This window comes from Manihot esculenta, chromosome 11, assembly GCF_001659605.2.
Source record: "Manihot esculenta cultivar AM560-2 chromosome 11, M.esculenta_v8, whole genome shotgun sequence".
Lineage (NCBI taxonomy): Eukaryota > Viridiplantae > Streptophyta > Magnoliopsida > Malpighiales > Euphorbiaceae > Manihot > Manihot esculenta.
This window is the reverse complement of record NC_035171.2, coordinates 8,101,106-8,113,767: the sequence shown is the minus strand read 5'-3', so window position 1 is coordinate 8,113,767 and position 12,662 is coordinate 8,101,106. Positions and strand designations below refer to the sequence as shown.

The window sequence follows — 12,662 nt, the reverse complement described above, 5'->3', positions numbered from 1 at the left end:
AAGTAGGTATTAATCCTGTCAAATAGTTATAAAAAAGGTCTATAAGACTGGGTGAGAGAGTAATAAGCAAGTTCCAGCTCAAGTCTAGATGCTCTAGCTTGTTCATTATTCTTTTAATTAGACTATTCAAAATTAAAAATTCTAATATAAATTAAATAATTTTGTATATCTGATTTAAAATTAATTTGGTGATTAACACTCAAAATTATTATAAATACAACAATTGTAAATTCACATTACTAGTCTATTAGTTCCGGATGATTTAGGAACTGATTACATTATATGAAAATCAAATAAATAACTTCACTAAATTATCATACAAGAAGTAATAACATGAAAATAGATATCGTCTAGTATGATAGATCAATCTCTGTTGCCAATAAGAATTGACATATAGAATGGTGATGACAGACAAAAAGAATATTATAAAAGTTACTGAAAAACTTGCAAAGAAAATCTCGCGATCAATTTCATACCATTTCCCACTTGCTTCTTGTCGTGACTCCATTTGTGATGGAGATGGTTCATCATTATCATTGTGGCATTTTCTTCTCACTTGAGTTCCGCAAAGAAATGGGTTCCCTTCATAACTTTTACTCTCAAATGTACTGAACTGTCTTTTCATATCTGGAATTCTGCCTGATAAATTGTTGTGGGCCACGCTAAATGCCTCTAGAAAGTTTAGATCGATTAATTCTACTGGAATTTGTCCGCTTAAAATGTTGTAAGAGAGATCCAAACTTTCTATTTCGGATAAATTTGAAAAAGATGTCGGAATAGATCCTGTCAATTGATTGTGTGATAGGTTTAATGCATGAATATGAGATAGCGCTCCAAGTTCATATGGGATTTCACCCGTTAAGTTATTATCTGACAAATCTAATCCAGACATATAGTTAAGAGCCTTATTTTTATATGTGTCGGCTCTATATTTTGTAACGAACTCACTTTCTTCATCAACCTCGGCTTGAAAAATATATGTGTTAGCTAAGGGAGTTTTGCTGCTACCCCTATATTCTATCCCCCATGTAAAAAGTGCATCGCTGAATGGAGGAGCATAGAGGTGTCCTCCTTCCCTTGCAAATGAGAGATTATATAAGCAATGGGGTATAGACCCAGAAAAGGAGTTCCTTGAGAGATCCAATAAGCTGACATTATTCAACTGACAGAACCAATTTGGAATGAAGCCACTGAAATGATTTCCTCGTAATAAAAGAACTCGTAAACTACTTAAATTTCCACCAGATTTATTAAGAATGGTGCCCGACAACTCGTTGTCGCTTAAGTCTAATGAGTTCAGTGTTGAGATATTAAGCAACGCTTCAGGTATTGAACCACTGAATCTATTACCTTGCAAATTTATCTGTCGCAAAGAATTTCCATTGAAGCAAGAAGGTAACAACCCAGAAAAAGAATTATAAGAAAGGTCTAGATACTCTATTTCTGTTGAAAGAAGTTGGCATGAAATCTGACCTTGAAAAAGATTATCGCGCAAGTTGAGATATATCAATCCTGTGAAGTTACCCATCCAGTGTGGAATCTCACCGTGCAATCGATTGTTGCTCAAATGTAACACAATCGGGCCATAACTTTGATGACTAAACTTGGTGTGTAAACTTGATAGGGTTCCTTCGAATTGGTTGTCATTCAATTGCAAATCATCAATTTGAGTCAAGTTAAACAATGCTATCTGACCATGAAAATTATTATGAGATAACCTCAGAAGGCTCAAGGAAGTGCAATTTGAAAGCAGTCTCTCTGGAACTTCCCCTGAAAAGTTGTTATGAGACAAATCTAAAGTCTTCAATTTACAGTCATCGCCGGCAGAAAAAAGAATATCACCTTCAAAATGATTTCTGGCTAAATTAAGATATGTCATGCTCGGAAGCATCTTTGCCCCAATTTCAAGCTGGCCATTGAAAGAATTATTCATGAGATTTAGGATCTCAAGTCCTCCATTGTTTTGAAGTAACCAATAGGGAAATCTTCCTTTTAGATTGTTGTGAGAAAGGTCAAGATCTTCCAATTTGAATTGGTGAAACAGAAACTCAAGAATACTTTCGAGACCACAATCTTGCATTATAAGAGCCCTTAACTGAAATGATGGAATCCAACCATTCTCAAATGTAATTTTGTTGCCACTTAATCTAATCACCTCAAGGCTGGAATAATTGAAAGAGAATACGCCCTCGAGATGATTATATCTAAGATCAAGAGATTGGAGCTTAGGTGGCCAAAATGAAGGAAGATACCCTATTAGTTGGTTTCCATACAGATCTAGGAATGTGAGAGATGTCAAATTGCCAAGACATTGAGGAAGAGTGCCTCCAAATTTATTATAGTTGAGATCTAAATGTTGAAGATCTTTTAAACCACACAAACCTATATTATAACAAATAAAAGGATTACTAACATTAACGATTTCTTGCAAATGATATCACAAAATTGGAATTTGGCTGTGTTTCAAGTAAACTTTGCTTTAATAAAGTGTCGTTGAGTTTGTTACTATATAAATATAATGCTTTCAGAGAAGTTGGAGCCCACATACCTTCCGAAATACTTCCGGTGAAAGCGTTGCCCCCCAAATTCAAAGTCTCTAACCTTTTAAAAGTCGAAAACTCTGTATAACCAAAGAAATTAGATCGACTAATTTACAATAATAAAATTAATGGTTCTAAATAAAATCATTGATATACATATTGATTTTTGTAATAAATTAAAAATAAATGGTAACGTTTTATGTAATATAAATTAAAATTAATCCAAATGAGAAAAGGTTTATGTTATTAACCCTACATTATTATACATTAATAATAAGATTTTGTTTATCCTAATATTTGATTTCACTTATATATTATTTTCATAACTATTACAAGATTAAAATTATATTATTTTAGTGGAATTAAATTGCAATATTAATTTTTATTGCAGCACTAGGCTGATTTAATTCATTGCTGGTATAAATTATATAACATTTTGAACATTGAAAAATTGTCAAAAGTTATTTAAATTGATAAACTTAAAGTATTATTTTTAGATTTTTAAACTTTTTATAATTGCTATTTAAGAACTTAAATTTTAAGAAATAGGTAAAACAAGCACTCCAAGGCTTAGCCTGGTGGAAAGTGCATCCCTTAGCCTTGAAAGGTCTAAGGTTCGACTCCCCCAACCCCTATTTCAAAAAAAAAGAAATAGGTAAAACAATAAAAGAAACCAACATCATTAAATCTCTATTAAACCCTATGTTAACAAATAAATTTAATATTAAAATTTTAATAATCAAGTTTTAAAATAAATATGGTAACTTACACTGTTAATAAATGAATAAAACAATAATAAAATATTATTAAAAAATTTATGAATATTTATATTTAAATTTTATGAAAAATCGGTTACTTTAGTCCTAACTATAAAAATAAGTTAAAAAGTTTGGAATTTTTGGTATTCTAATAACTAAAAGTTTAAATTAAGTGATTAGCTAAATTTGTAAAGGTCTAATAACACTCAAAATAATATACAGTCTGTGGATTTGACGGTATATCATTATTATTTTCTTTTTACATGTATATAATGGCCTTTCAGTTATTTCACAACTAAACACTTATTCTATTTAAAAACAATTTAATAAAATTGTGATTTATATTTTATTTATCTTAATATTTTATTTAAGTTAATATGAAAGTTATGATATACATAATTTATATAATAAATTTTAATAAATCAAATTTATACATAATTTATAAAAATAATCAAATTTATAAATGCAAAGACAAATTACATAAAGGAATTTGAAGTTTACCTAAAAATGATAGAGTGTTGTTAAAACCGTTACCACTTATATCCAAGAATTTTAAACTCTTCAAATTTTTTAATTCTGCACAAATAGCAAAAAAAAGAAAGAAAAAAAAAAGAATGGAGTTAATAAGATATTGTGGTAAAATGAATGTAAAGAAAATAATTTTAAAAACCAAACATACCTTGGATAGGAAATGAACCTTCCATGCCATTGTAACTAAAAATTAAAGTGTTGAGTGATGTAAGAGTTCCCAATGATAATAAGATACTTCCATTGAATATATTCCAACTAATGTCTAACTTCTCCAATCTTTCAAAACCTGTGAACCATTCAAGGATAATGAGAAAAAAAACATATTCAACTTGTTTTCTCAAAATTACAATTTAATCCAATAATTTTAGTTTTCATAATTTACTAACTTATACTTCATCTTATATTTATGATAATTTACTAAATTATCAGAAACTAAAATTTTATACTAACAGTATTAATTTGAAATGTTAATATTAATTTCTGTTACTATATATTTTATTTAAAAAATCTCAAAATAAACATTGATTTTGTGAATTATATAACAATTTATAAAAATTATTAGTTTATAAATGCAAAGACAATTTATACATTACTTTAAAACCATACTTAATTTTAAACAAATAGCAAAAAGTATAAATTTAATTTCACATGAATTTATAATATAAATATATAAATTTTATATAAATTCACTTATAGTTGAATCCAAAAATTCAATTTAAATAAGTATTTTTCTATATTTTTATATATATAAAGGGCATGGTTGAGTGGGTTTAACTAACTATGTAAAGCGAATAATTCCAAAGAGTCAAAGAACTACTATTATTTTAACTAAGAAAAAACTTTGAAAATATATTTAAAATTTTATGTAATTTATATTAATTAGAAATCTTAACGTATAGATTAATAGCGATGATGAAGGATGTTAAAAGAAAATAATGTCATTGGAGATTATATTTCTCAATTATATAAAAAAAATTACTTTTTATTTTGTAGCTAAACGCTTATTTTATTCAAAAACATTTTAATAAAATTATGATTTACATTTTATTTATCTTAAAATTTGATTTCAATTATATCATTTTAAAGAAAATATGAATTTATGTATATATATAATAATGAAGAGAAATATTTTAGTTTATACATGATTTTTTTTGTAAAATCATATATAAAAACATTTGAGAAATTCATTTATTTTTTTTAAAAAAAATCAATTTATAAATACAAAGATAAAAATTTAAAATTTATCTTTAAATGATAGGATACTATTGAAACTGTTATAGCTTATATATTTATATTTAAAACATAATATCTATTATGTATAGAGTACAATAAATATATTTTTTTATAATTACTTTCCATTAGAGTCACACATTAAATTTATCATATTCATATTTATAATTTATTCATTAAATATTCATATTTAATATTTATTAAGAGTAACTTCACACATTGAATTTCAAGAACAATTCAATTAAATATTCATATTTATAATTTATTCATCAAATATTTATTAAGTGTAATAATTTATCATTATTTTCATAATTTATATAAAAAAAAGAGTGTGCTCCGCATTATAAACAATAGATTACTGTTTATTTTCTTAAAAACTAAATAAAAATAAAAAATTTATCAAAGTGTACAAACAAATTAAAAAATCAAATTAACTAATGTATTAATTAATTTGATGAAGATTTTTACAATAAATAATAAAAATTTTAACATTCCTATTTAAAATGTATTTTATTTCACAGACTTATACATATTCAATAGCTATATAAATTGTAAATGAGAAAAAAATATACTCCATCTGTTTTATAATTTTTTTTAATTTATTTTTTCACACATATTAAAAAATATAATTTTTTATTTATTTTTTAAATATATCCATTTTAAATACATTAAATTTTATTAAATATTAAGAGATATTTTGGGAGATTTATTGAAAATAAGATAAAATTAAATAGAATTATAATAATTAATTTATATATTATTATAGTCTAAAAAAGAAAAATAAATAGTAATTTTGAGATAGTTAAAAAAAATTGACAAAAATTATAAGAAGAATGGAGTATTTATAATATACAACATAAACATTTCAAAAAAAATTCTTAAAATTAGAATAGTAATTAAAATTATATTTATTATATTTAGACATATTATATATATATTTTTTAAATATAAATATAATATATACTCTATTCGTTCTATAATTTTTATTTATTTTTTTAATTATTTAAAATTATTATTTATTTTTTTTAATTTTTAATATTTAATATTTTTAAGATGGATATAATTTGAAAAGTTAATATAAAAAATTATTTTTTTAATATATGTAAAAAAGACAAATGAAGTATTTATTTAAATATAAAAGTGGTTTTATTTTATTAAATAAAATTTTAAGAATAATTTTAAAAAATTGAGAATAAGATGAAGAGTATGATGGTGTTTTAATCCGTAAATAAATTGCAGATGAAATTATCATTTATTAATAAAATCAAACTTTAATGGCTAATTTGTTTTACTTTAAACAAGAGGAGCTAATGGTTTTAGAAATTTCTCATAATTTTAATAAAAAAATTAAAATAAAATATGAGATAGTAATATTATGAACTTTAATAACTAATTTGTTTCACTTTAAACAAAAGGAACTAATAATAGTCATTAATTATTGAAACTATACCTTGATTAGGAAATGAACCTTCCATGTGATTGCCTCTGAGAATCAAAGTGTTGAGTGATGGAAGAGCAGCCAATGATGATAAGATGCTATTATTGAAACTATTCATAGTAAGGTCCAACTCCTCTAATATTTGAAAGCCTGTATACCATAGGACTTGTATGTTATTTCATAACACAATTAATTAATTAATCACTTTCACATAATTAAGTTGCAAAAAAATAAATGCCTTAAAATATTATGATTAAAGTTAATGTGATGAACACTTTATTCAAATTTATTATTAACTGTGATTTAAATAATAAAAAATAATCTTAATTATCTCTCAAATTTTATTTTATTAATAAAAAAGTCTTTTAATTAAAATTTTTAATTACTTTAAAAATATAATATATATTAATCTAGGGTATACTAAATATAATATTTTTATTATTTTTTGATATGAGTTACACATTCAATTTGTAAGAATAATTCTATTAAAATATTTATATATATAATTCATTAAATATGTTTTCATGTAATACGATATAGGTAAAATGAGGTGAATTGAATAATTTATCTTAAATTTTCATAAAGAATAAATAAAAAAATATCAAATTATATAATAAATATTATACTTTATATGTTAAGCAAATTATAATTAAGTATCTACTTTATATATTTTTATGTTTTTTAATTATATATATTCAATTATAATAAATATTACACTTATATATTAAGTATCTACTTTCAGTTATTTTTATTTTTTATTTTTTTAGTTATTATGATTTTGCAGAACTATTAAAAACATTTGATAATTCCACTTATTTTTCATAAAAAATAATTACTTTACAAATGAAAAGACAATTCATCTATAGAGATTTAAAGTTTATCCATAATTTATATAATTAAGTATATATCAATTTTAATATTCTTAATTTAACTGGCTTTATATATGTATATAGATCAAAAATTTTAAAATAGTGATGATGGACGATTTAAAAAAAAATAATGTTGCTCGAGATTATATTTCTTAATTATAAAAAAATATTTTTCATTTTAGCATAAATTTTAATTATTTCATAGCTAGACACTTATTTCAGTTAAAAATATTTTAATAAAATTATGATTTATATTTTATTTATCTTAAAATTTGATTTCAATTATATTATTTTAACGCAAAATATGAATTTATGTATATACATAATATAATAAATCTTACAAATAATGAAGAGAAATACATGATTTTGTAAAATCATGTATAAAAACAGAAAACCATTTATTTTGTATAAAAGAAATCAATTTATAAATGCTTATTTTCTTAAAAATTAAATAAAAATAAAAAATTTATCAAATTGTACAAACAAGTAAAAAAAAATCAAATTAACTAATGTATTAATAAATTTGGTGAAGATTTTTACAATAAATAATGAAAATTTCAATAAAATTATTTTAACACTCTTATTTAAAATGTATTTTATTTCACGGACCGGCTTATATTCAATAAATATATAAATTATAAATGAGAAAAAAATATACTTCATCCATTCGTTTTATAATTTTTTTATATTTTATTTTTTATATATATTAAGAAATATAATTTTTTTTATTAACTTTTCAATTATACTCATTTTAAATATATTAAACTTTATTAAATATTAAAAGATATTTTAAAAGATTTATTGAAAAGAAAATAAAATAAAATAAAATTATAATAATGAATTTATATATTACTACACTTTAAAAAAATTGAATAATAATTTTGAGACAGCTAAAAAAATTAGAATGAGATACATTGGGAACATAATAGTAAAAAAATTATATTTATTGTATTCAGATATATTATATCTATATATATTTTAAATATAAATATAATATATACTCCATCCCCTCATAATTATTATTTATTTTTTTTTACTATAATAACATATAAATTAATTATTATAATTTTATTTTATTTTATTTTTAAAAAAATTTTTAAAATGTCTTTTAATATTTAATAAAATTTAATATTTTAAGATGGATATAATTGAAAAATTAATAAAAAAGCAAAATATGAGGGAATGAAATATTTATTTAAATATAAAGTTATTCCATTTTATTTTATTAAATAAAATTTTAAGGATAATTTTAAAAAATTGAGAATAAGATCAAGAGTATAGTAGTGATTCAGTCAGTAATAAACAATAAAGTTGCATATGAAATTATCATTTTATTAATAAAATCAAATTTTAATGGCTAATTTGTTTCGCTTTAAATTAAAGGAGCTAATGGTTTTTGAAATTTCTTGTGATTTTAATAAAAAAATAAAAATATTTAAAATAAAATATGAGATAGTAATATTATGATGAACTTTAATAACTAATCGTAATAAATATACCTTGATTAGGAAATGATCCTTTCATGTAATTGAAACAGAAAATCAAAGTGTTGAGTGATGGAAGAGCAGCCAATGATGCTAAGATACTATTATTGAAATTATTCTTACTAAGGTCCAACTCCTCTAATCTTTGAAAGCCTGTATACCATAGGACTTATATGTTATTTCATAACACAATTAATTAATTAATCACTTTCACATAATTAAGTTGCAAAAAATAAATGTCCTTAAAATATTATGATTAAAGTTAATGTGATGAATACTTTATTCAAATTTATTATTAATTGTGATTTAAATAATAAAAAATAATTTAAATTATTTCTCAAATTTTATTTTATTAATAAAAGGGTTTTTAATTAAAATTTTTAATTAATTTAAAAATATAATATATATTAGCCTAAAATATACTAAATATAATGTTTTTATTATTTTTCGATATGAGTTAGGCATTCAATTTGTAAGAATAATTCTATTAAAATATTTATATATATATATATATATATAATTTATTCATTAAATATGTTTTAATGTAATAAAATATAGGTAAAATAGGTGAATTGAATAATTTATCTTAAATTTTTATAAAGAATAAATAAAAAAATATCAAATTATATAATAAATATTATACTTTATATATTAAGCAAATTATAATGAAATATCTACTTTATATATTTTTATGCTTCTTAATTATATTATTCAATTATAATAAATATTATACTTATATATTGTATTAATTTGACATGTTTATAATTATCTTTCAGTTATTTTTAATTTTTTTTAGTTATTATGATTTTGCAGAATTATTAAAACATTTGACAATTCCACTTACTTTTTATAAAAAATAATTACTTTACAAATGCAAAGACAATTCATCCATAGGATTTAAAGTTTACCCATAGTTTATATAATTAAGTATTTATTGATTTTAATATTCTTAATTTAATTTGCTTTATATATGTATATAGATCAAAAAATTTAAAGAATAATATTAAAAAAAATAATGTCGCTCGAGATTATATTTCTCAATCATAAAAAAAGTAACCTTTTTTTTAAGAATAAATTTTAGTTATTTGGTAGCTAGACATTTATCTCAATTAAAAATATTTTAATAAAATTATAATTTATATTTTATTTATCTTAAAATTTAATTTCAATTATATTATTTTAACGCAAAATCATATATAAAAACAGAGAAAACCATTTATTTTGTATAAAAGAAATCAGTTTATAAATGCTTATTTTCTTAAACAATAGATTACTGCTTATTTTCTTAAAAATTAAATAAAAATAAAAAATTTATCAAATTGTACAAACAATTAAAAAGATCAAATTAACTAATGTATTAATTAATTTGGTAAAGATTTTTACAATGAATAGTGAAAATTTTAATAAAAAATTAGTTTAACACCCTTATTTAAAATGTATTTTATTTTTGGATGGGCATATATTCAATAGATATATAAATTATATATGAGAAAAAAATATACTCCATCCATTCCATAATTTTTTTATATTTTATTTTTTTATATATATTAAAAAATATATATTTTTTTTTAATTTTTCAACTATACTCATTTTGAATATATTAAATTCTATTAAATATTAAAAAATATTTTGAGAGATTTAGTGAAGATAAAATAAAATAAAATAAAATTATAATAATTAATTTATATATTACTACAGTTTAAAAAAATTGAATAATAATTTTGAGATAGCTAAAAAAATTAGAATGAAATACATTGGGAACATAATAGTAAAAAAATTATATTTATTGTATTTAGACATATTATATCTATATATATTTTAAATATAAATATAACATATACTCCATCCCTTCATAACTTTTATTTATATATATTTTTTAATTGTTTTAAAATTATTGTTTATTTTCTTTTTTTACTATAATAACATATAAATTAATTATTATATTCTATTTTATTTTATTTTATTTTTAAAAAAAATCTCTCAAAATATTTTTTAGTATTTAATAAAATTTAATATTTTAAGATGAATATAATTGAAAAGTTAATAAAAATTTTTTATTTTTTTTAATATATATAAAAAAGCAAAGTATGAGACAAATGAAATATTTATTTAAGTATGTTACATTTTATTTTATTAAATAAAATTTTAAGGATAATTTTAAAAAATTGAGAATAAGATCAAGAGTATAGTAGTGATTCAATCAGTAATAAACAATAAAGTTGCATATGCACCTTCCATGTAATTGTTATTGAGAATCAAAGAGTTAGTGATGGAAGAGCAGTCAACGATGATAAAATGCTATTATTGAAACTATTCAAATTAATGTCTAACTTCTCTAATTTTTGAAAAACATGTATACCATACAATTTTTATGTTATGTCATGTCACAATTAATTAATTAATCACTTGCAAGAAGCCAATTCATTGAATTTCAAATCCATAATTCTAAGTTGCCTAAAAAATATTTGACAATTTGATTTTGCAGAACTATCATTTGAAAACAGAGAGCATGGTTGAGTGAGTTTAATTGGATTTTAAGATTGAATGATTTTTAAAGATCAAACATACCTTGTATAGGAAAACAACCTTCCATTCTATTGGAGCCAAGAATCAAAGTCTTAAGTGATGTAAGAGTACCCAATGATGGTAAGATGATATTATTGAATCTATTCCAAGTAAGGTCCAAAACTTCAACCTTCTTCAGTTTTGATAATCTTTCACAACCTGCATATGTTTGGAAATTAATATATATATAAACCATACTAATCAAAGTTTTCATATCATACATCTTCCATCAATTTCTAGACATTTTCATATCATGTTATTAATAGTAGAAAATTTTATCTAAACATATCATGGAAATTATATTTAAATATTTTTATATTTAGAAAATAAATAGAAAGCTGAAAATAAAAATAGAATTAAAAGAGCATAGTATATTACCTTGGTCATCAATGGAACAATCGAAATGATTATAGGATAAATTAAGAGTTTTGAACTCTTTCAATTGCTGGAACATTGACAAATTTACATACCAAATATTCTCATCATAATAAAATGATCTACTCTCTATATTATATTGTCGTGTATTGTTGAGCGAGAGCTCAGTCACGTGACCTGTAGTTGAGTTGCACATGACACGCTCCCATTGACAACAATTGCTGGTTGGATCATCAATCCATGAAGGAAGAAGATAGTCTTCGTCAAACCCATTTGATCCAACAAATGCCTTGAAATCTAAGAGAGCCAATCTCTCTTCTTCAAAGCAACATTTGTTTCCATGGATTTGAATCCACAGAATCAAAACACCCAACAATAAGCACTTTGCTATGTTAGCCAACTCCATTTGGAAATGCGATGCTCCCATCCACCACTCCTTCCCCTTATTTATATTCATTCATGACTATTAGTCTCCCATCACATCCCTAATGACAAATATTGGATTTTTTTTTTAACAAAAGGTAACTTCTAAAGTCTAGATCAATAAATAAATTAATAAGTCATTTTAATTTTTTAATATGTAATTAATAGAACTATTAATTTTTTTTAAAAAATATTAAATAAATTTTAAAAAATAAATCAAATAAACCTTTAAAGCAAAATAACATATTCAAATTTTTAAAGTTGATCAATAAGTTCTTACTTTCTATTCTTTTTTTTTCTTTTTTATCTATGGGATTAACTTTGATTAATTCATATTTTAAACTAACTGTGGATCAATTTTTAACTGTTCCTACTTAATTTTGATTCAGTTTAAATTTATATAATTTTATTTTTTTGAATTCATAGTTGGAAGCATATCAAATTGTAGA

The 12,662-nt window shown here is 21.5% G+C and overlaps 1 protein-coding gene across 4 annotated transcripts; it reads right to left on the bottom strand.

Moving 5' to 3' along the window:
- Nucleotides 1-259: 259 nt before the first annotated feature.
- LOC110607788 (receptor like protein 21) lies at nucleotides 260-12,376 on the bottom strand. Of its 4 annotated transcripts, none has more exons than XM_043961557.1 (7): nucleotides 11,794-12,376; nucleotides 11,419-11,574; nucleotides 6,510-6,647; nucleotides 3,978-4,115; nucleotides 3,800-3,874; nucleotides 2,549-2,620; nucleotides 260-2,382 (listed from the first exon to the last, which is right to left on the bottom strand). In XM_043961557.1, the coding sequence occupies exons 1-7, from the start codon at nucleotides 12,245-12,247 to the stop codon at nucleotides 290-292; spliced, it is 3,126 nt and encodes a 1,041-aa protein (XP_043817492.1). In that variant the 5' UTR covers nucleotides 12,248-12,376; the 3' UTR covers nucleotides 260-289. The 4 variants fall into 4 exon arrangements, with proteins under 4 accessions (XP_043817492.1, XP_043817495.1, XP_043817493.1 ...); XM_043961560.1 differs by having other exon boundaries at nucleotides 11,968-12,376; XM_043961558.1 differs by lacking the exon at nucleotides 2,549-2,620.
- Nucleotides 12,377-12,662: the final 286 nt, after the last annotated feature.